The sequence below is a fragment of the Chiloscyllium punctatum genome, chromosome 28 (assembly GCF_047496795.1).
Source record: "Chiloscyllium punctatum isolate Juve2018m chromosome 28, sChiPun1.3, whole genome shotgun sequence".
Classification (NCBI taxonomy): domain Eukaryota; kingdom Metazoa; phylum Chordata; class Chondrichthyes; order Orectolobiformes; family Hemiscylliidae; genus Chiloscyllium; species Chiloscyllium punctatum.
In genome coordinates, this window is record NC_092766.1 from 5,921,960 (window position 1) to 5,946,356 (window position 24,397).

General features: G+C 45.5%; 1 protein-coding gene across 3 annotated transcripts in view; it reads right to left on the minus strand.

The window, feature by feature from the left end:
* Nucleotides 1-978: 978 nt before the first annotated feature.
* The window catches only part of LOC140453928 (regulation of nuclear pre-mRNA domain-containing protein 2-like), an 89,048-nt gene continuing 65,629 nt past the window's right edge, over nucleotides 979-24,397 (minus strand). The window contains exons 7-11 of one of the 3 annotated variants that reach the window (XM_072548782.1): nucleotides 22,641-22,816; nucleotides 21,564-21,852; nucleotides 19,088-19,303; nucleotides 16,681-16,896; nucleotides 979-14,875 (exon numbers count right to left, since the gene is read on the minus strand). In XM_072548782.1, coding sequence (XP_072404883.1) covers nucleotides 11,823-14,875; nucleotides 16,681-16,896; nucleotides 19,088-19,303; nucleotides 21,564-21,852; nucleotides 22,641-22,816 — 3,950 coding nt within the window. In that variant the 3' untranslated portion in view covers nucleotides 979-11,822. Of the gene's footprint in view, nucleotides 14,876-16,680; nucleotides 16,897-19,087; nucleotides 19,307-21,563; nucleotides 21,853-22,640; nucleotides 22,817-24,397 lie in introns of all 3 variants that reach the window. The other 2 variants (XM_072548781.1, XM_072548783.1) reach the window with 2 other exon arrangements.

Sequence of the window (24,397 nt, forward strand, 5' to 3'; positions counted from 1 at the left end):
AGCATCCTCCTCTCATGCAGGACATAAATGACTGTTTTGCCCTTCAAGTGGCATTCTTGCAAAGTGTCCTGATGAGAACAAGATGAAAGACTTCCGCAAGAAGTGCCTTATTTCAGCAGGTTCTGTGCAACCACAATTTCTCATTTAACACTGGGACCAGGAATAAAACAGATTTAAGGGGTGGTTCACCTTTTCCATCTTAAGAACAGGGTGAAGGGTGGGTGATAGATACAAGCAAAGTCCTGCCAACTGAGAATTTTATTTTTCAAAGTTCTGTTTCTTGCAACTGTTGTTTGGACCACAACCTTGGAAAATCATCAGTTGCTTGCAGAGGATAAAATATTTAAGTTCTCAGGGAAAAAAAAAGCAACTTACCATTCTCAGTCACTGCATCCCGGTTTTTGGAAATTTGACATTTGGCAATCAGAATCCCAAAGTCCAGTCACAAAGAGAGACAGGAACAGAAGCAGTTTGTTAGACTTGAAAAGATAGTTTACAAATGTGAAGAATTTTCATGTAAATATCTTCCTCTCTGTTCAGATATTTCTAGCAAAAAGAAATGGACAAAATCTGATTTTATTTACATATAACCACCCCCCTCCACTTAATTCCCTTCAAGTCCCATACACCTGCACCTCATCTGGCATCTCTCCAACTGTTGGCAAACTCAGTAAAGACGGACAATTCTGCAGGATTTGGAGGGGTGAAGTGCAGATGGCGTGGATGAATTGCTAAGGACTAGCACCATTCTGATGGCACAAATGGCCTTTCTTTGGCTGCTCCCATCCTTTTGACATTGCTGCTGCTCCTGGAACATGCTTGATGAGGTGGGAGGCAGACATCTACATTTGCAAAGGTCAGTTACCAGCCACTACCAGCAAATTCAGCAGAAAAGTTGGAGAATCTTTAGGAAAAACATCCAAAAAGTTCATACTCCCTTCTTACACCGAATATAAACACACGTCATTTACCCAAGAATGTACAAAAAATAAATTTTATTTCAGTATGAGAACAGAGCTACCTTAATCTAACATCAACCCATGTACCACGTTCAGTTTGATTTTAGTTACAAGTAAACATTTATAGTTGTATAAAGAGTGCAGTGTTGACTGCTACAGAGGACATGCAGGTTTAGTAAAAGACTCCAGACCTCTCAGTAACTCCTTATTAATATTAAACTTCTTCCCTCTTCCAAATTCCAACCAGTAATGGGATTTCTTTATCAAAGTGACAATTACAAACTTTGAACATTACGCCAAACACTTTAGTTTTTCCTTTGGAACGAAGAAAAACTGTCAGGTTAATGACATCCTTTTCTCAATAAACTCGTTCACAATTCCAAATGGTAAACAGTTTTGCAGCCTGTGTAAATTACAGTACTGTCGGAGCGGTCATTGACATGGATGTGTCTTCAATTGCGACATCATAAACAAAAATAGACAATACAAATAAAAGATGATTAACATAATCTCAAAGATTGTCCGACAAAACCCAAACTTCATGACACACAAGAAATGCACAGGTGTTTTTTTAAAAAGATTCAATTATTACTACGACTTTGCTACACAGTCAGAAATGACACAACACCAGGTTATAGTCCTACAGGATTATTTGAAATCACAAGCTTTCTGAGCGTTGCTCCATCATCAGGTGTCGTATGACTTCTGACTTTGTCCACCCCAGTCCAACACTGACGTGTCCCGACATAGTAACAGGGAGTGCAGGTCAGGCAGCCTCTGCGTGGCACGATTTAACGTCTCACAATGTAGGAGGTTGACTCAATGTTAACTCTGACTCTGAGCCACTTCCAGTATCCACTACCCTCCTGCTTTCTGACTAGATATGTGGGCTTTTGTTTTCCTGGAAAGTATTCACAGAAGCCCCTACATTCCTTGATAAATGGCAGTGGCTAGGGTGGTAGCAACCTGCCAGTGCAGCTGAGAATCATTAAACACTGTTGGTACTCCTGCACATTATAAACTGCAAATTAAGATTTTTAAAATAACCTGCTATGTCACAACTCCAGAGCAGGTGGGATTTGAACCAGGATCTCCATGAGAGACACTCCAAACCTTAGATCACCCTAGTACATAAGACCCTTAAAATGTAGGGCAATAAATGAGTTAGTGGAACCATTACCTGAATTGGGGTGGCTTTCTGACGTTCAATATTAATGCCCTAACACCACCTAATTCGTATTGCTGGCAATGTAAATCATTCCACAGACCAGATGCAATTCACATTTCTGTGTTCTGGCAGAGATAACATTGACTTTCCCTGAATGAACAAAGAGCCCTCGAACAGTAGGCACCTTGACACCAGCATGATTGCTCAGTTCTGTTGACCATGAGTCAGACTGGTGTGCACTGACGTTGAGAGAGAGAGAGAGAGAGAGAGAGGCCAGTTAAACCTGCTGTGGGTTATCCATGCCTTAGAATGGTGCCGGAGAAAGACAGAATGGAGAGCAGACAAGAAATAAGAAGAGCAGCGACACATTAGAAAGAACAAAAAGGAAAGGTATGGTAGGGGTGGGAAGGAGAGCGCATTTCCTTAACAGAGGACCATCATGGGGTTAGCTCACTGTCAGTGTTTAATTCCCAAATTGGGATTAAAGATGGAGTATTTTCACACAAGAAACATATACAATGGTGTCTCACTAACTTACTTGTAACTCCAGACTATCGTTCATAGGCTCTTTTCCTATTGAATGTAATGCCCAGGAGTGAGGCTGACAATATAATCCTTACGTACTTCTGAAAAGAAAGGATATGGGTGGAACATCATTTTCTATCCTTGAGTGCTGTCCCTCTGTTCACTAATAACAGCATTGTTTCGAACAGCAATCAGCATTAACAGCTCCTGTCTGAAATACTTTGTGAAGAAGGGGCATTTCTTCCAACTACTGTCTTTTGAGTAGATCTTTCAGAAGTAATAGATAGGAAGTGTTCTCCAACCTATTCTCAGCATACCTACCAGAGGAAATCTCAACCCTGACGTCGAATTTACTACTATTTACTCCCAGAATGAAGCTTTAAATGCAATCATTTTTTTCAATTCAATGTAAAGCAACACTGAAAAATAAAATTCTTAAATCTTCCAGTTTGCTTTGCTACACCCGGTGATGAGTTGGCCTGAACAGATAATGGAGTTTCTCAATGGGAGGAGATAGGTCGGGACATTTTCAACTTCTGTGACTTTTCTCCTAACACTGTCTGGCAACTAAAGGTTTCTCTCCTGTCTCCAAAACAATCAATTTTCATGTTACACACCTATTGGACTGAAACTCCAGATCAGCAGACTTGACAGTTTGTACCTTCCACACGACTAACTAAAATATTTCAATTGGCACATTTCAATCTCCAATGAATCGTCTACAAATACCAAGCTATCTCACATACATACAATCTCATTAATATTTACAAGGTGTTAAACAATACTTTAGAGTGCTTCCTCCCAAAATCATGTACAATCTTGCAAATAGGTGAAGTATATCTCCAGATTTTGGTGGAACTCAACACTACACATCAGGAAGTTCACATAGTGGCTAATGCCACCATGTCGCTCATATTTTCACCCTGTTAGGAAAGAACAGGGATTCGGAATACTAATTGTGATTGAGAAACACAACTAGCTATACTGGGAATCCATGATGCGATAATGCACACCAATGGATGCTCCCAAGTAAGAATAAGCAGTTACAAAACAAAGATGAGACACTACTGATCAATGCACCTGAGGTAACAGCATTGACCACTAAACCTTACTCACAAAATATGAAGACCCTCAATCATTACCAACTCCACAGATGGAGAAGTTAACAAATTTCCCACCACATCATAGGGCTGCTCTCCAATTAGAGAGAGATGACGAGTGGTGGTTTACCCCGAGAGTCACCATGCCTCAGGTGAGGTTGAGGAGAGTCCTTCATGGTAACCCCAGTCCATGTGGGATCTCCCACTATGTAGAGTAGATGCGTGTGATAGCACCGATGCAGAGAAAAAGGCCAGTGATCCAAACTTGGAATTTACCTCCTGGTGAAGAAAGAGAGTAAAGTGTGACCCAAATCTCCATTTATTTCTTGGTGAGCAAGAATATCATTGGCTGGTGGGTTTGCAAACAGGGTTCCCTGTGCTTTAGACTGAAAGAAGATAATTCCACAGAAGGGAACATAGCACAAATCAAAGCATAGAAAAGCACAGATATCAGCAGTGTGCTTTAAAACCTTTTATTCAAACTGAGCAAACATCAGATACAAACACTCTACCATGACTTTTCTATAAGTGTTTGAAATTTCACATGAACTGCTGTAAGAGTTGGGCAGCCTGCGAGGTTTTAGAATCATTGTAATGGTTGCTTTCAGTCAGAATTAAATAAGATCTTAATGGATATCAAAAATAAAAGGGACAAAGCCATGGATAAGCAAAGTGTTCACCAAGGTTCAGTGTCATGGTTTTACACACTTGTTAGAAGTGTCACAGTGGACGTTTCTCACAGACGGATCTGACTTTAAGGGAGCCTCAATCAACTGTCCAGAAACTGCAGGCTTTCAGAACACTTGGACATTGGTCATTGTCCCACTAGAAATCCTGCCGTCTCTTCAGAGTTGGACCACTGCACCAAACAGGGAAATGGAGGACGCATTATAGAAAATAAATGGGTTAGGCATTTTACACTTTTTCAATTATGTTCTCGAAAGATTCAACATTAATGTCTGTATGCGATTAAGAAGCATCTTATTTTTTTTTAGAAAAGTTCAACAAAAGGCAAATGGATTTTGAGAAGGAAATCAAACACAGCTGCAACCATGTCTATGGGCTTCATTCTGAACTCACTCTGCCTTAAAAGATGAACAGTTTTGCCAAGAAAACATGCAAACTAGCCCTATTGTCTCATACATCTGCACTAACAGAAAGATGGTCATCAATGGACAAGGTATTTCTCCAGCGATTCTTGATCCAAAATAGACTGGAAATTTAGTAAGGTAACAAACCAATTTTGTGAGCCATTGGTCTTGCTGCCCCTATTTATTTGTCTGACAGAAGTACATAAAACAAACTGGGAGGTGAAGAGATCACTGCGTTTCTATGAGCTAAACAGCTTTGTTACAAAGATGGAATGTGAGAGTGAACATTGTGGACTGTAAGTCCTAATAGAACATAATGTTAAGAAATCAGAGGAGTAGGCAATTCAGCCCCTCCAGCCTGCTGCACCATTTGATATGATCACGGCTGACCTCATCCCAGCCTCAAGGCCATTTTCCTACTTTCTCTGCATCACCCTTCACCCCATTGCTCATTAAATTTCTGTCTAACTCCTCCTCAAATTCAAAGCAACAATATATACCACATTCTGAGGTAGCGAATTCCACAGATTTATGGCTCTTTTAAGAAAAGCAATTTCAGATCTGTCTTAATAGAGAAATTCTGGAGTCACTCTCACTTAAATCACTGGGTTCTGAAAAATCTTTCATGGAACACTACTTAGAGTAAACGCAAGTCTAAAACTCTGGTTACTTAAACTGGTTTTAAAAAAGCCAGCTTCTGAGATATTTTATAAAATCTGGCATTGGGTGGGGGAAAAACAAAAGAGAAAAATAAGTTAAAAACTTTAGTTTGCCATTCTATAATGCAGAAAGTCCCTTTTTAATGGTAGGCTCAATGCAGCAATTCACTGCTAATTCAAAGCAGTTTTGAGGTGTGGACTTACCTTCAACAGGGCAAGTTTGACTGATGGCCATAGAATGATACAACAGCAAGAAAAATGAAAACAGATTTGGCTGTTTTTATCCTTGTCAGGAATGGAATGTCTGAATTAAGGTACAAGTCCAACTTTGTACACCCATGCATAAGTTTCTATTTGTCATTTCATTGTAGGTCCAAAATATAATTCACTTTATAATTTATAACTCCCCTTTAGTACTAATAGTAGGAATTATCAATCAATCTTCAGTTGTTTAGAACAATTTGCCAATGTTTTCTTTAAAAGCCAAGGCAGAGTGCCAATAGACACATACAGGGTGGAACATACAAGATTATGTTTCATTATTGGTATATCCCCTCAAGCAGCAACAAAAAAAAACTTATTGCTGGGTTTTATGAGGGATCTAAGGAACAAATCTATCAAACTGGTCAAGTTTTCAACAGGATTCGTCATCAACACAATGTGGGAATAAGTACAATTGTTTTTCCTCTCATCGATAACCCTTCAAGACCTTGACTGAATTCTTGAGTCTTGAACACCAACCCAAAGGACACCTTTGATTATTAGGTTGCAAGTTTTTTTTTGGGGTGGGGGGGGGGGTTTCAAACCCTAATGTAGCTGCACTGTTTTCTTTTATAGAATTTTCCATGCTAGCACTGCTGTCAAGTTTAGCTTCATTTAATTTTTGTAAGCTGTCACCATTTCTGTTGTTTCAATGAACTTGTGAGCATGGCTTTGAAGGCAGATTTTGACCAATATGTTCAGAGTATACACCCTCATCAATCTGAAGTGAAGAAGCTTAATAAAGAGGGGCTATTTCTCAGTGTGTACATTCTATAGCACCTGGCACTGGGTCAGTTTTGTAGAGATAAACACTTGTCTGGAGAAGATACCAATGGGTTCCCGATTTTTAAAATTTAAAGCAAAGAGGAAGGTTAACATGGAGAATATGAATTAGGAATAATTCATGCTCAGTTTCCATTCTTCATGGATCCTGGCTGTTACTTCGATTCTGAATGATCATTCTCCTTCTGGGATCTTCTCTAACAGCTGGTCGATTTGGAAACTGAACAAGATAGCCGTAAAGAAAATGGGACGCATCTACTCAAAGAGATGACAGAATATTTGTACATGGTTCTTAAAAAAACACTAGAGGCCACAAGAAACGTTACTGATGACATGGCCATGAAATCTACAGCCACAGCTCCAGCAAACTGCTTTCAGAAACCTATCATATGGTGCTTAGAGTCTCAAGTCATGGCTTCCCCTATTATTCTTTTATTAAACGGAAGTCTTCTTTCAGCTGTACAATGTTGCCAAGCCTCTTCTGATCAATCCATGGATTACTTTTCTCAACTTGGCCCTTCACAACAAAGTAGTGAATTCAAAATTCCAGCTTTCTGGACTTTAAAAGACGTTGGTGGGTATCCACAGCCAAAATGCTGTTTAATCTTCCTTCGCTGTAGCTCCAATGAGTCTGGGGAACAGATGTACCCAAAATGGGTGAAATACCAAGATGCTTCATCCAAGCTATCTGAAGTGACCAAAGCTTCAGAAGTAGTGCACTCCTCCAATATGGATGGAATCATTAACATATATTCTCAGAATACAGATAACAGATCTTTTATAAGATCATAGAGGTAGGAAACAGGCAATGTGTGAGGTACTACACCTCTACACACCCACTTGCATTTACAAGTTTGATAGGAAGATCAAACAAGGTGATCAATGAAACTGGATCAAACTAGTTTCTTGGAACAATAAGTCTTCACGATGAGCCAAGGAAGTACTGATGGTTTGAAGGCTCTCCAAATGACAGCCTCCTAGATATGAAGGGTTCCTACTAAATTCAGAATGAGGGGCTAACTCAGAAACAAACATGAGAGAAGTGGCTGTACCAAATATGTAAGCAAAGGCTTCATTCTCAGGTGGAGGTGAAAAACTTCAAAAAGAACCCATCTGACATTTGAACCGAACCTTTGCAAACCTCTCACGGTTTTCCCATTGACATTGATCCCAAAGCCAGGGTTGGTAGCGTTGAATGCCCAGATGCGCTAAAACGTTTTTATGAAATGGAGATTTTGCAACAGTGGACTGCCCAGCAATTCCCAGGTTTGGCTGGCTGCGTCTTGTTCACATCTTGCAGGAATTGATCAGGGAATTCTGACCCAAAATTGGAAAGTTAAACTTCAGTGTGGGGAGAAAGGTTTTGTGTTTAGCTGCCAAATATGGGCGGGTGATGGTGAAAGAAGCAGGCAACTTCACAAACCTCTATCAACAAGCTAATGGATAACTACAGAAGACCTTTAGAGGGTTTTTTTTTGGGGGGGTGGGGGCAAAGGCAAAGCAAGTGCTCCTAAGCAGTAAGTTATTCAAGAATGCCACTACAAGGAGAACCCCATCCCTTTGTCAGCAGAAACTGACATCACATTTCAGAGGAAATAACAGCGTATTTTTTAATTTGCTCATCAAATTCTCTATATTGAGTCAAAAGGTATTGAAAAGAAATGGTAACTCGAACCATCCTCAATTTTGGTTCTGGCACTGGCTCCTTGGGAAAGACATTAGATTCAAGCAATCTCAAGTTTCTTCTGTTTTGTAAGAAAGCCAACTGCAGAAGGCAAACGGATAAAGCTTCCTTCCATGCAACTGTTTTAGTGTCCAAAGTTTACGGTGGCATGCTGGGCAGCTGATGAAGTGGCCAGAACGTCTGTAGCAGCGTGAAAACATCCAGTAAAACACTTCCATGGGCAACACTTCATGCATGCATACCGAAGAGGTAGGACCTCTAGAGATGTGCACTAGTTACACATATTGTCAACCTGGTAATGACACCACCCACCCCCAACCATCAGGGGCTGTTTTCAGCATGTTAATATAATGCAGGAAGCCCTTTGATAGTCTCATTGCTGGGGGCGATTACACCACACTGCACTGTCCAGGAAAGAGGCTGAAGTATAGGCTCAGCTATGTCCCATCCCCATCCCACCACACTATTGCTCGTTCAAGGACTTGAATTGCCACAAACAAGAAATGTCACCAGTGACATGACCATGCTGGTTCAAATCTACGGGCACAGCTCCAGCAAATCGCTTTTGAGAAACCGGTCTCAAGTTGTTGCATACCCTAGTGTCTTTTTTTTTAATTTGAAGTGTTCTTTCAGCTGTAGCACACTGCCAAACCTCTGGCAGTTGAATAGCGGTCAGTTAAACACATATTTTACATAACTCAATCGTGGGTGACCAGTACTGTCCAAATGGGAATGTTAGAGCATTATGCATAACCCTCAGCAGACAGTATTGCTGTACTGTCACTTGGAGGAGCAGCTGCAGGGATTCTGGTCAAGAAATCACCCAGTTGCTCAGTAAGAGCTGATGTGCCTGAATTCAAAATAACTCTTGGATTGGGAACACAGTATGCCATTTTTAAGATGTGCCAGATTACCTCAGTTTTAATAGTGTATCTGTACATTAGGTAGGGAATGGGGGGAAAAAAAATCTACGTTGAGCCAAATGCACACAATAGCAAATTTATACAGATCTTCAGAAAACAGATTTCACCAGCCCCTTCCCACTTGAGTAACGTGCAAGGTTCACTGCTTGCGGCAAAATGCTGAATCCTTATTCATCTCAAAAAAAAATTAGACTTTTTTTTTATTAAAGTAATTACAGGTCATTTCCAAAAGCATTTCAGTTGTCTCTCTAAAAGCAGGCAGAACTTTCACTCAGTTTGACTGTTTCTAACACAGATAGTGAAGACATCGTAATCTAAATGCGTTAACTAGATGACATATTTACAGAGGTACTGTTTCATCTGAAAAACCACTGGATCTATAAAGTTATACCCTTCCCCGGCAGCCAAGTTACATTCACATGTAATAACAGCGTTATGGAGAAGAGATGTGACAGATCAGTTCAGTTGTACAATTTAGCTCCAGTAGCTTTAACTTGAAAGGAATCTTCACAGCTTAAACTTGACACTGCATCCAAATTTTACATCTATAGTGTAGTTAATAAAAATTGCTAAATGCTTACAAACTCTTCAGAAAAATAAATGGAGAACTTGATCTTCACTTTTTAATTCAGGAAACAAAAAAAGTTTTTTTTTCTGTTGTTGCTACATACAACATTGTACATTTCATCTGAGTGTAAAGATAGAACGTGTGTTTGTTTGTGTGTGTGTGTGTGTCGATTTTTTCTTCCCCCAAAAAAACTCAGTTACTAATACAGCCAAAGTGTTCAGCATCAGCACGAACTAGACTGTATGGGATTAAGTCCGGTTACACTGGATCCACCTCAATTTTCATTTTAATTCTTCAAACGTCACCTTCAATAAAGCAAAGACGAGTTCTGAAACAGACTGGACACGAATTTTTACAAAGCTGTTCCAGTCACTGCCTGATGTTGGCTCTCTACACCTACATCACCAACACCCACCCGCGCACCCAGCTCTCCCCCACGTCTCTTTATAAGTCATATAAAGAGGAACGAGTGTTATTCAGCCAGGTACTTCACCAGGCCAAGCATGTTACATTTAACAAAACAGTGACTGGGACAGAACAAGCCACAGAAAAAGGCTACCAGAAGCATGTTAGGCAGTTTTAGCAGCCGATCAGCAAGCATGGGGTAGGAAAATTCAAAATACTTTTGAACAAGCTGCAGAGAATTAGGTTTTACTCTGCCTATCGCATCGCTGACTGATCGGTCTACTATAAAGAGCTTGTAAAATGACAGAGGAAGGTTTATTCCAAAGATTCACCATTTTTCTTTTGTAGATAAATGCATTTGTTTCTTTGTTAACTGCACTGCCATTAGAAACACTACACATCTTAACAGCTTAAAACTGTGCCCAATGCACAGTCCACAGGCTCCAGTCCTGCCCGTTAGGTATTTTAAAAAAATCTTCTCGCTTCCGATTGTTTGGAGTCTCGGGAGGTTCTCAGCCAGATTATTAGATGGAGCATCTTCCACCATTCCCACATCTGGGATGGACAACCAGGGGCAGTGTGCTTCAGATTCCAACACCAGCATTGGTTGCCCTCTCCTTGGCACCTTATCCAGCAGCACTGGCATTGCCAAGGGGAAGACGCTCCATCCTAGTGGCTGACGGTGCTGCTCTGGAGAAAAAGACAGGTTAGTGGGAGAAACAGGGGCAAGCTATACATTTCAAAACAAGGAGAGGGGATTGGGGGGGGGGAAGGTTTAAAAAGGAGAAACACCCACCCTCAAAGCACTGCACAATCCACACATAGGCTGATGTGAACCCTCTGCCAAGGAGCTGAATTGACACACACTTGTTATTTACGGGGGGGGGGGGGGGGGGGGGGGGGGCCGAGCAGTTGGCACAGAATCCTCTCCAGTGAGTAGGAAGTGGATTGTACAGTTAACACCCACCCCGCCCAATCAACACTTTCCTCTGGAAAAGTGTCTGCTGCAGGAAACACACAACCCTCTACAAAATAGTGTTCATCGCGTTGACTCAGAAACAATGAGGTGTCAGCTTTGAAAATTCTAGCCCTGAAATTTGACTATGGGTGGAGGGGAGGGGGGTGTTTCACTTGCAAGTGCTTTCAATGACAACAGAAACATTTGCAATTTGCGTTTCACCACATTCTTTCCTCCACAAACTAGTACACACAGTAAAACTGTAACTTCTTTTTAAAAAAACAAACACAAAATAGCAAAGGGTTCGGACAGAGGCTACAGCATCTTAAGACGGTATTCTTGATGATCTTTGCAGCAATACAAAAGTTTTACTTTTGTGTAAAAGTAAATGGTTCTCTAGCTCCACTGTAGGATTCCTACACATCATGGAAGTTTCCAAGCTCCTCTGATGAAAACTTGCTGTGCAGTAGCTTGTAATGATACTGTACGGAAACATTTAACCTTACATACACCGCTGACCTAGCACAGCAGGTCAGCTTCGGGAAGGACAGAGTGGGAGAACAGGAAGTGAGTCAGGAGGGCAAACAGACAAGGACACAAAAAGACAAGTCAATGACTGACAATGCGCCACGCCAAACCCTTGCCACTACAGCTGCTCGGAGAGCAAGGGCTAGAGATGAGTTTTCACGTAGTCTCCAACACAGAAACATTCCCGCTCGTCTGCAACATCTTGCTTTCTCAGTACCGAGGAGGCATGTAGGGTCGTTTTGGAGCCGTGGAGAAAGGGGGGCTCCCAAATGGCAAACCGGGCCGCTTTCCACTTTGAAAAGATTCTCGAGGCCTGAAAGAGCCCCTGAAGTCTCTCTGGAAGAATCTACCAGGGTTACTGTACTCTCGCTGGGGCGTAAAGGATTGGCTATAGTAATCCCTTGGCGACCTCTGCACTGGAGGCCTGCTGGTTAAGCCAAGGAAGTCTCTTGGAGGGCACGGTAGTAAGCCTAGGAGTTCTCTTGGGGGCCCGGCTAGTGGGCCAAGGAGGTCTCTAGGAGATCCAGGCAATGGACCAAGTACATCCTGAGGAGGGGGGACTGGGGGTGGGACAAGTGGATCCCTCGGAGGGGGGCCGGGAGGCGGGACCAGGTGATCTTGCGGAAGAGTGCCTGGCGGCGGACCCAGAACATCCCGTGGAGGGGGGCCAGGGGGAGGACCTGGTGGGGGGATTGGAGGGGGCCCAGGAGGTGGGACCAGGTGATCCCGCGGAGGGGGTCCAGGTGGTGGCACCGGGGGGCCGGGTGGGGGTCCAAGGTGGTCCAGGGGCGGGGGGCCAAGATGATCCCGTGGAGGGGGGCCAGGAGGTAAGCCAGGACCAAAGTGATCAGGGGGAGGAGCAGACGGCGGCCCGATGTGGTCAACAGAAGTGCCTGGGGCTGGCCCAGCGTGGTCCCGCGGAGGCCCGATCTTCTCATGGGTCGTACCAGGTGGTGGCCCACCGTGATCCTGAGGGGGACCCGAGAAGGAAGCGTGCTCTCTCAGGGAACCCGACGAGACAGCCCCGTGCTCCTGGCTGGGGCCGGGAGGCCCGAGATGGTCATGGGAGACAGCAGGAGGAGGAGGGGGGGGACCCGGGGGCAGACTCAGGTGATCCCGCGGGGGCACTGGAGGCAGCCCGATATCTCGCAAGGGCACAGGAGGGGGCGGGGGTCCGAGGTGATCTTGCGGGGTGCACGGGGCAAGTACGTGATCTGGCGGCGGACCAGGGGGGTGCCCGACGTGGTCGCGGCTCGGAACTGGGGGGGGCCCGATGCGATCGTGCAGCGAGCCGGGCGGCAGTCCCATTTGCTGGGTCTGCCTCTCAAAGGGGGAGCTAAAGCTGTTGGACCTAAAGCTGCTTGAAGTATCAGGGAACTGGAGTCTGTGCTCTTCAAACTGGCTTCTAAAACTGGGAGGAATACCTTGAGTCATCTCAGAAACGTCAAGAGAGGATGAGTCATCTTCAAAGTCTGAAATGTTTTCGCTCTGTTCAAACCAACTGCTCCTAGAGCCCCCTCTCCCATGACTCAGATTACCTCTGCCTGACCCTCGGCTAGAGTCCAGAGTCTGAATAGGCTCTCCGAACATCAGCCTCCCTGCTGACGGGGTACTGGAACCTAGCGTTTCAATGGGGGCTCCTTTCTCCTCTATGCTTTTGGATAATTCAGACGTGGATATGTGAGTCTCTATACAATGCTGCTCGTCCTCCCCAGTCTCTGCAATCCCAGTCTGTCCAAAGATTGACAGGCTCCCTTTCTCGCTCACACCTCCTGTTGGAGCTGGACTAATAGGGCTCTCTAAAGGCTTCTCATCAGTAGGCCTGCGGGAGGCATTTTTGAGCATGTTCTTAAACTCTATGGTGGAAGTGGCAGAGACAGGGGAGCCGAGCGACACAGCTTTCTCGATGCTTGTGACCGGCATGCGGCTATAAGAACCGGCACTTTGTGTGGAAGACGACTGGCGGGAAGCGAGCGAGTCAGAGAACACTTTCGGAAGTGATCCCGCGCGAGACATATCTGAGAAAGAGGGCTGCAAGATGATGTTGTTAGACTCGGAGGGGAAGAACGGATTGTTCTGGCTGGGTGAAGACAGGCTCTCGTGCTCAACCCCCTGATCATCATCTCCGTACCCCCCCCTGCTATTTGACCTGCTGCCATAAGCCTCCTGCTTCTTAAGAATGGACTTCATGGGCTTGGAGAACACAGACTTGAGGCGACTGTAACTGGTGGAAACAGACTGGTATTCATTGGGACTCTGATCGGGTTTATTTGACTTGAGAATGGATTTCGGGAGCTGCTTCGCCAAGCTGGAGACTGAAGGGGGTGGACCTGCGTAGTCAAAATCAGTGCAGGGTTCACCTGGGTAAAACTGTTCAGGAGGGGAATCCCTGTGGGGAGACGACTGCTCCCACATTTCGGAGGGCTTGAAAGAAGGAGGGAACTGGCTCCTGCCACGGCCGTACGAAGAGCTGCTTTGGTAAGAAGGCACAGTGTTGGAAATCTCTGAGTAGGCGGAATCCCTGTTTTGGGGGAGGGAAAGTGGGGGGGAGATTGTGCTGCTGGTTGAAGAGGAGGGCGGGCTGATTAACTTCGACAGCAAGGACATTGGGTCAATCGGGCCCGGGGTGGCTGGCTTGTCCATTATTTCATCTTGGGTGGGGGTCCCACCTCGCTCGTCTCGGACGGGTGTGCCGTCCTGGTTGTCCAGCATGGCGCTGCCAGGGTTACGACCCGCGTCTGACGGCGGCAGCAGACTCTTCGGATCACCGGAGCCCAGGTTGCTCAGCAGCGGGATATTGAGATCCAAAGCCTTAAAGCCTGGGTTGACCTTCAAGAAGTTGTGAATCTTCATCTCCAGACTCGACGGCGAGGGGGTCTCGGCCTCGGTGTCCTCTGCCGCCGCCTCCGCCGATGACTTCTGGCTGGTCGAGCCTCCCCTTGATCCAGAGGTGGTACTGCGGAGAGAGCTGTCAAGCACTGTAGTGTTGGCGGGGCCCTTCAGGTTTGCACTGGACAGAGCGGGGCTGTGATTTACAGGGGCTGAGTTCACAGATGAGCCAGAGGAAACTTCAGACGCAGGCGAGTTTGGAGAGCAGCCGATAAGCCCTTGGATCATTGACTGAGTACTGGCATTAATAATGGGAACACCTTTATCTATCGGACTGGTGACATTGGTCACTGCTGGGGTAGAAATATTTGAACTTGCACTGCTGGATGGAACAGAAGTGTTTCCTGTCACACTCTGAAGCAATGACGAGAGACCTAGTATCAGGAGAAAGGGGAGAAAGAAAAAGGATATTTCAGTACATTACTTTGTACAACCATAGACTAAACTTCAAACTTTTCATCCAACACAATTGGTTATAAAGTTCTGTTTAAAAAATATAGACTTTGACTGTCCTTTGTTAATTATGGTACTCCTCTTAACATGCACTTACACGATACCTTCACTTCAGTAAAAGCACTCTGGTGTTCTCCATAAGAGATGGGAGGACTAGATTCTAATGAGAAGTTGAGTAGGCAGTTGAAAGCTTTGAGGGGTCCTGAAGGTGGGAAGGAGGTGGTCAGAAGATTTTAGAAACCTTGATAAACTGTGCAGTCGGTTGAAAGCTTTACGCACAGTGGAGTCAAAAGAACAAGGAGTGCATTAACGCACCGGGTTTTAATAAGGCAACACATCAGAGGTGCTTCACAGGAGCAGATTTAACCAAAAAAAAAGCAAACAAAACCATCAAAGGGTGCCTGAAGGACTCAAAATGGTAACTGTTGCTCACAGATGCTGCAGACCTGCTGTATTTCTCCAGTAATTTCTGTTTATTTCGGATCTCACAGTTCTTTGTTTTATTTAAGTCAAAGTGGATTGTACATCTTGGTGAAAAGAGGTAGGTTTTAAGGAGTGCCTTAGATCAGGAGAGAGAGAGAGAGAGATGTTGCAAGCAGAGGAATTTTAGGACGAAACTCCACAGCTGGAGAGCCAGGTTAGCTGACAGTTGGACAAGGGGCGTCCGGAGATGTATAGGAGTGCAGAGCTCTTTGTGGTGGTTTGGGACGGGGGGGGGGCGGGGGGGGGGAGAGAAGCTGTACACTTGGTAGAGGTAGCTAAGACAGGGAATGGCAGAGTCATGCAGCAATTTCACCACAGGAATGTAAAATTGGAGGCACTGCTGGCGTGGAAGTCATTCTACATCAGCGAGGGTGACTGACCAACGCAACGTGACGCGAGTCACAGAAAAGCTCAGACTCACACAGAAGGTGGGGAGAGCATCGGGGCTGTCAGAAGCCCGTAAGGTAACAGAAAGCATGACACAGGGAGATCTGACGCCTGAGCAAGTGCAAAGCTTTCACGGGGTTTGAAGGCGAGTGCAGGCGTGCAAATGTGCTGCAGGCTCCAACCAGCAACTCTAAATGCCGAAGGAGCTCACTCGCACCAAGGGAGCTGATATTCTGCTTATTGTTAGCTGGGTTTAAGGAGGAGGACTCTTAGGCAACATTGCACGGATGGTTAACAACAGGCAGCATCCACTGGCTGGAAGGACAACTAAAGCAGGTCCAAACAGCATGGACCTACACTCAGACATGCTAACCTCGACACTTTTGACAAGAAAACCAAGCCGAAAGCCACATTTCGACAAAGGAGTTTGAAGGTCACAATGTTGAAAACTCAATTCCGCAATTTTTCTTTCATTAAATTGAGAAGTGCTAAGGCCCATAGTGCGGGGGGGGGGGGGGGGGGGGGGGGGGGGGGGGGGCTGAGCTTCGAAGGAATTAGACTGCAGCAAAATAATGAAAGTTAACCACCAAGGTGACAACAAAGATGATGCTAAAAACCTGTGGACTGTTGATGAGCATTAGGAATTAAGATGAAGGCCCCAGAAAAGCAGTTAAAAGTGCAAAAAGATGCAATGAGCAATTGGGCTGGAACTCCAAGCTTTGGAAAACCCATCTGCAGGTGGCCTGGATTCCAAGGGACTGATGTGAAAGCACTCGGGTGCTGAGTACAGACCATCAGATGGAGGGGGGCAATCAGGGTCTGCTCAGGTGGAATTTTGTACAGTTCCCTAGTTTACCTTGCAGAGCTGGAGCAGAGGGCCCCTGTGTCTTGCTGAGTGCTGACAGGATGCTCTCTGGAGTTAATTCAACTTTTGACAGGATGCTCGCCAGAGGATTGGGAGTGATTGGAGAAGGCTTCTGCGTGGGGGCCTTGAGGCCACTATTCAGTTGCCCGCCAGCAGGAGCCGCTGACGTTACCGCAAGCACAGGCGCTTGACCAACTGCTGGGCTGACTGGAGACAGAGGGGAGAGAAAAGTACAATCTGACACGGTCACCGATAGCCAAGCTGAGCGATCTGACGCAGCAGCAAAGAAATTCAAACACAACCCCTTGCTTCTCTGCAATTTGAAAGACCCAAGAGTTGGGGGGGGGGAAAAAAAACATCCAGTCTGTGTCACCTTGAATGAAGCACATAGGCTAATGGGCACGGACAGCACAGGAGATCAACTTGGCCCATCGCGTCTGTGCCGGACAATAAAGGCCAGTTCTAGACACTCAGCCCTGGAGGCTACAGCAATGCAAGTAAATATCTAAATATTGCTGAAATGTTACGAGAGTTTCTGATTCAACTACCCTCTCAATTCCAGCTAGTAGCGAGTTCTAGATACCCACCACCCAATACGAGAAATAAACTGCCCTCAACTTTCCTCCTAGCTTTCTAACTCTTCTTAAACCACCTGACTACTCAGCCCTCTACTAATGGGAAAAAGGGCCTCTCTGTCCACGATGCCCACCCCTCATATCTTATACACCTCTGTCCATTTCCTTCTCCACCCCTGCAGCTCCAGGGAATAGAATCCCAGCCTTTGCAATTTCTCTTCATAGCTTAGACCCTCCAGCCCAGTTGGCATTTTGGGTGAATCTCCTCTGCATTCCCTTTAGTACAGTTACATTATTCCAGAACTGCTCGCAATACCCCAAATGTGGCCTCAACGACGCTTAACATAGCTCTAAAGCTAGGCCACGTATGGGTCTAAACCCTCAGGATCCCTAATATACAACTGCCCAGGATGTTTAAGCAGGGAGAAGCACACTTCTAGCTGCTAGGACACCATTAGGGAGGGAAATCCAGGAATTTGACCCAGCAACAGCAAGGAGACAGCGATATACTTCCAAGTCAGGGTGGTGTATGTGTACATGCATACACACAGAACAGAAGCCTTTGCCTGCAAACACTGCGATGTTTGCTCTACATTCAACATGAAGAATTAGCATGCTGATTATTCCACAATCTCCAGGGAGAGACTTGCTGCAAGACTTAGGCTACACCAACACAGACAACAGAAAGCAAAGACATGGGTGCTGAATTATACCCAATAAGAAAAAAAAGAGAAAACATCTCAAAAACAAGAACATGCGAGCAGCCACATTATCCAGCACTCTCTTGATGTGGCTCAACCCATCTCAAAAGCAAAGTAAAACTCCCTCTACTTTGCCCCAGTAACGTGACACTGATGCTACTTCAGGATAGAGCACAATGTGACAGTTTCCCCGATCAACTTGCACTCCCCCAGAGACTGAGGATCAGTGCTAAATCAGAGTATCTGTTTCTTTTAGAGTGGCAAAAATCTTATTTCGTGGATACGTTTCACTTAATGCATACAAATAACCAATGAATTTCTCCTCCCAGACTCCAGATAAACAAAGTAAAAAGATCAAAACATTGTTGAAAGAACAGAATTTTGTCGATGCTCCCATCTTGCACTCATCAGGACATTTCACACAAGAACAGAATTCCAAAAACCAACATCTATACTCCAATAGAGGACACTGCTGATGGGCTGATTTCCTCCTTGAATTGGCATTCTTGCAAAACGTCCTGATGAGTACCAAGATAGAAAGCTTTGGTCAGAAGTGTCCTTTGCCAAGTACTCCTCACATTTGGTAGTGGCAAAGACTTGTGTTCTACACAAAAGTTCTCCAAACTGCTTCACATTCAAGAACAGTTGCCATTATTCACAAAACATGCCCCCCGCCACCCCCCTCAAATAATTAAAATGGATCAACTGGTCATGCATCTTAAGTGGTGTAGCCAAGGGTGGGTTATTCCAACTGGGAGACGCCATGGGATCCTTGAAAAGGCTGGTGATTCCCAGAAGGCGCAGGGGGACATGTCACATCTCACCCGAAGCGCGTTTTAACCACGGCAGTAGTCACTCGTGCCTGCACTGGTGAACCAGCTTGGAACATGCGGTCAAAGTCCTGGAACTGTGCTGAAGGGCAACAAACATCCAGTACAGGCAAGCCGCTCAGTCAAGCTGTCAGGCACGAGCAGCCTTCTCTTCGGTTAAATCAGTCACTCCTGCTTCAGTCGGAAGGTGATAAAAAGAACCCAACTAGCCCATCCAACCCGGGAAAAGAAAAATAACTTGTGGAGTGTTTTGTATGTGGCTTGGCTACAGGCGAGTTCCTGCATTGCTCACCTGTGTTCTTCATGACGGTGGTCAAGCTGCTGAGGATGGAGCTGATTTTGCCCAAGTCGATGTTGGCTAGGTTTGGCAGGGCCAGCGGCGGCGTTACCATGTTGCTCTTTGCCTGCGGGGTCTCTACCGGGGTCAACACCTTCTCTGGTTGGGGACTCGCGCTCACTGCCGCTGCTGTGCTCGGACTGGATTCCTCTTTCCTCTCCTCGCTCTCAACTGCTAAAGAGCAACGATTGACGGGGAGGGTGGGGGAGAGGCAACGCGAGAGAGGGAGGGAGAGGGAGAGAGGGAGAGAGAAAAAAAGAGGGAAAGAGAAACAAGTTAGAATGACGTTTTCCCCAATGGTGCACTTACCTACAATATTCCTCCCACCCCACTGAATTTCATGTTTCTCAAATGCCCAGAGCGCTAAAAATTAAAATGTCATGTGACTGCACAAGTAGATCCAATTCCATTCCAGCCAATCAAAAATGTATCCAATTTCAAAGCGAAGTAATGAGTATGAACCCTCTCAAAAGGTTGCCTTATTGGTCTCAGTGGGTACTGAAGCCAAAAGGAAGACCCTAACTGACCCATCAGCTCAGATCATGGAACAGCCCACATGCTCAGCTACATTGTCTGCATTCAAGAGACCTCGAGCTCGACTCCAGACAGTGACAAAGCAAACATACAAGAACTTATGCATCCCACTGCTATTCCAGAGTGCCCATTCACCCAAACGGCTCTTCCTGGGACGTACAGCTAACCAGTGATGATAAAGTTGGGCCTGTGTCATCTCCCACCATCAGGACGGTTTGGGCTCTCTGCCAAAGGAGGCTCATACAGGTCAAGGTGTTCGAGGGCTGCATGAACTGGGGAAGAGAAACCCAGATCTAAAGACAAGACAGAGTAAGAAATAAACCTGGCACAACAGAACTAATGCTACCAGTCAGAGTAGAGAGCAAAGGGAACGTTTTCATCTACAGAACAGAAGCTTAGATTTAAATGTTAAGGATTGAAAAAGCAATTTAAATGTAACAAAATAATCCTGAAAAATGACTAAAAATACATGTGAACGGATCACAAAAGGGGAGGCAATGGGCCAAGTGGTCTTGCTGCTAGATTAGTAACTCAGGAAGGCCAGGTTAATGTGCTGGGTTCGTGGGTTTGAATCCCACCAGTGAAACCTGAACATAATAAAAACCTGGACTACAAAGCCAGGCCAATGTAACCACTGTAGATTAGTGTTTTGACAACAATGTCCTTTAGTGAAGGAAATCCTTACCTGGTCTGGTCTACATGTGACTCCAGACCCACAATGTGGCTGAATTCTAACAGCCCACTAGCGATACATGCTGGCCCAGCCTGGGATACCAATATCCCACGAATGAATTAAAGCAAAAAGCAGCAATGATGGCTAATAAAAGCAGGTGAAAACACTGACAAAGCACTGAAATTTATTTAGAGGGATGTGGCACTTAATTGTAGTTCTCAAACTTGCACAGGACCCTGGTCAGACCACCCTTTGAGGAGTGTGCACAGTTCCAATTCACCCGCTTCAAGAGGGACACAGCAGCACTGGTGCAAGTGCAATGAAGATGGTTTACAAGGATGGCACCAGATTGAAGATATTCAGGGTGGCACATTGGCAGGTCTGTCTCTCAGTGCTAGGAACTCGGCTTCCATTCCAGCCTTGGACAAGTGTTTGCATATTCTCCAGCTTTCCTCCGGGTGCTCCAGTTTCCTCCCACAGTCCAAAGGTGTGCAGGTTGGGTGGACTAGCCATGCTAAATTGCCCGTAGTGATCAGGCTAGGTGGACTAGCCATGGGAGGTGGTCTGTAGTGACTTGGAATGTGCCAGCTTGGTGGGGCTAGCCATCGGCAATGTAGGGTTTATGGGGAGAGGGTGGGAGGGGCGGGGGCAGGGGCAGGGTCTGGGTGGGATGCTCTTCAGAGGTTGGTGCGGACTCGATGGGCCTAACGACCTCTTTCCGCATTGATTCTACTGCATTAGCAGGAGAGCGCAAACTGGTCGGATTACTCTTCAGAAAAGGGAAAACCGCGACAATGCCTGAGAGAAATCTTTAAAATCCTGAATGGGACGGTGAGAGTAGGGAATAGATGAGGAGTGAGTCTTTTTTTACCAATGGAAATATAAAACGAGGGACTATATCACATCATTGCTCATAGATCTGACCTGATGGGGGTGAATATTGGAAAAGTCTCATTGCCTGAGACAGTGGTCGGTAACTGGAGTTCACCAGCGCAGGTCACAGCCAAGGTTAAAAGCTCAGCTGCTGCTAAAAAGACACGAGACAGGAATAAGAAAGCAGAGAAAGATGTGGTTAGGAGCCAGGAGATTGGGGGCGGGGGTGGCTGTGCAGTATGAACGCCAGCTCAGTCTGGTTGGGCCAACGATGCCTGGTGGTGTGAGGGGTGATTCTGTAATTCCCTGCATTCGGAAGCACGACCGGCCGCCCCTTTCTGAGCCTGGTACCTATGATATTCGCTGCTCCCGCTGCTTCGTCATCCGAGAGCTCCATGTCCTCCACATCACAGTTATCGCCCGAGGCGTCAGGCGTCAGTGGCCCGGGGCTCTCCTCCAGCTTCTTCAGCTCCGCCACGGGCTCCTCGAGCGGCCGCACGGGGGACTCGGAGCCAGTCGGCGATGGCGCGTCCATGCTGGGAGACGGAATGGGAGACTCGTCTGGATCTGGCAGCGTGGTCTTCAGCTGGTCCAGCTTCTTCTTCAGGTTGTTGACTCTGTTCGCAAACGTCTTGTACGCCTGCCAGAAAACAGAACAAGGCAATAGTGAGAGAAGATCAAAACTAAAGATATGCAAGAATTACAATCAGTCCATGCTGGTGGGGTGCAAGGGGAGGATGATGGGAACACTGTTGTGGTTGGGCGCTGGAGGGAGCAGGCAAGGTGACAGCAGAGGTGCAGGAATTAGGACGTAGTTGGCCACTCCCTGCCTATTCCAAAAGCTCCAGCGTCTCAGTCCCAAGTTTCAGTTTTCCTGGCATTTCAACTCTCTAGTTGCTCACCCACTGACCTCCCAGCCCGTGACCTCCTGTAACGTCCCAACAAAGTCTAAAGCTTCAACTTTCGACAAGACATCATACAACCTTCTGTGCTTATGTCAGCTCTCCTGAGTTTCATCCTAATCACTGGCCTGTTTGTGTGCGCTGTTTTCACTCTCACTCACCTGCTTCTGATCTGGAATATTAGCTGGGTCTCTCTCTCTCTCTCTCTCTCACACACACTCAGAGGCTGCCTGATCTGCCTGAGTACTTCCAGCATCTTCTGTTTCCACCTCAGATCTGCAGCATTTGGCTATCGAGCTAATAGTACAAAACTCTGAAGTAAGTTGGTTATCTTTTTGCACAAGAGATGCTAAGAGTTACAGAACAAACTACCAGGGGAAAAAGAACAATGGAAAAGGTGTGAAATGGCGTAAGGAGGAAATTAATTGGCTTGCAGGAGATACATTTGCTGAGAACCCTCTAGCAAAGCAGTTACAAATGTAGTCTGCATCCCCACACAGAGAAGTCCCATCTGTAAGACACTTACATTAGCTACAATCTTCACCTCCTTGTACTGAGCCTCATAAAAGATCTCTGCATTTTCAAGTGCTTCGATCAGCGGTGGGGTCTTCTTCACCTCCCTCTCGAGCTCAGCACAGAAGTCTTCCAATTTGGAGCTGGATTCTTCAAAGTCTTTGGAAAAGCGTTTGCCTCCAGCACGATCTACACAGACAGAAAGAATGAGGGGCTCCTGTGACTGAACAAATTATCAGCAAATCGGGGCTGCTCTGAAGCAGGGAAAGCCCAGCGCGATTTAACCAAGAAAGCAGGTCTGGACAATCTATCATGAAGAGGAGATACAGGGTTACCAACTCTGAGTGAAAGGCTAGACTAAATGAATGAGTGCTTTCTCTTGCAAAGCTGGGTTATAAAGTTTTATTGAAGGGTTCAAAAACACACGAGGGACATTCAATGAGAGTAACAAATGACATGTAACATACATATCTTAAAAAACTATATAGAGTAGCATTAAAACATTGCAAATGTCCATATTTGTTGTCCCTAAACTGCATACTGTTCTGACTTTTGGTCACCTATACTATCAATACTCTTGCTTTTTTAAAAAATTCAGTCAAAGGATGTGGGCATCATTGGCCAGGCCAGCATTTATTGTTCGTCTCTAATTGACCATGGAAAAGGTTATGTTGGGACTTGTTCTTGTTCATTTGCTGTTGGTAGATCCAGAGTATCGTCAAGGAGGGAATTCCAAGGTCTAGCCGCACTGAAGGAATGGCCAATATATTTCCGAAAATCTAAGGGAGCTGGAAATCAGAAAACACTGGAAAAAAAACTTGCGGCTGCTGACAGAAACAGGGTTAACGTTTCAAGTCTAGTGAACCTTCTTTCCCAGCATTTTCTAACATATCTCCAAGTCAGGACGGTGTGCGGCTCGGAGGGGAACTTGCACGGGGTGGTGTTTCCAACGTACCTTGTCTTTCCAAGGTTTGGTGTTTGCAGAGTTAGATACTGTTGGCAAAGCTGCCTTGCTGAGTGAGTGCTAGTTAAATAAAAAAGATCAAATTATGGGATGTGTGTTACTGGCAGGGCCCGTAGTTACTGCCATTGTAACTGTCTTCACTGCCACAATACTTGGCTGGCTTATGAATTAGTCTGCAGTTTCCGGCTTATATTAAGTACAACATCACTGCAGTTCTTCAAAAGGAGTTTGGTGTAGCACTGTAATTGCAGATTGCAACCACTGGGTAGCACCATATCCCACTGTACCCATCACAGTGAGAAGCAGCAAAGGAGCCATTGCACTGTACAGACTGGGAGGAGTGTGCAGTAGGGTCAGCATCACTTGTGAAGGATGTTGGGGAGGGTAGATGTGTCTGAAAGGGCAGCAGTGAGAGAAGATTTAAAAAAAAACAACAGAGAACCCCTTCAACCAGCTTTCACTGGTCAGAGCCGAATTCAATTGTCACTGGAACACAGGTAGGTGACTGATGGGTATTTCGTCCTTGTCTTTTTTTTTTGATTGGCCAAGTGAGTTAAGTCGTGAGATGTTGTTACAGCTGAAGAGTGTAGTGAGAAGATTTACTTTTAAATTATTTAACGTATCAACTCATTAAATTGAACAGAGATGGCTAGATCGGCAATGCGTTGCAGCTGCAGTATGTAGGCGCTGGTGGACACTGCATTCGATTGGGTTTTTTCAGGTTGGGATGAGGTAACCTGTAGAACTGTTACAGGACTCTAATCTAAGGTCTTTTTTTTTTAAATAATGTTAATGGTCTGGAAAGC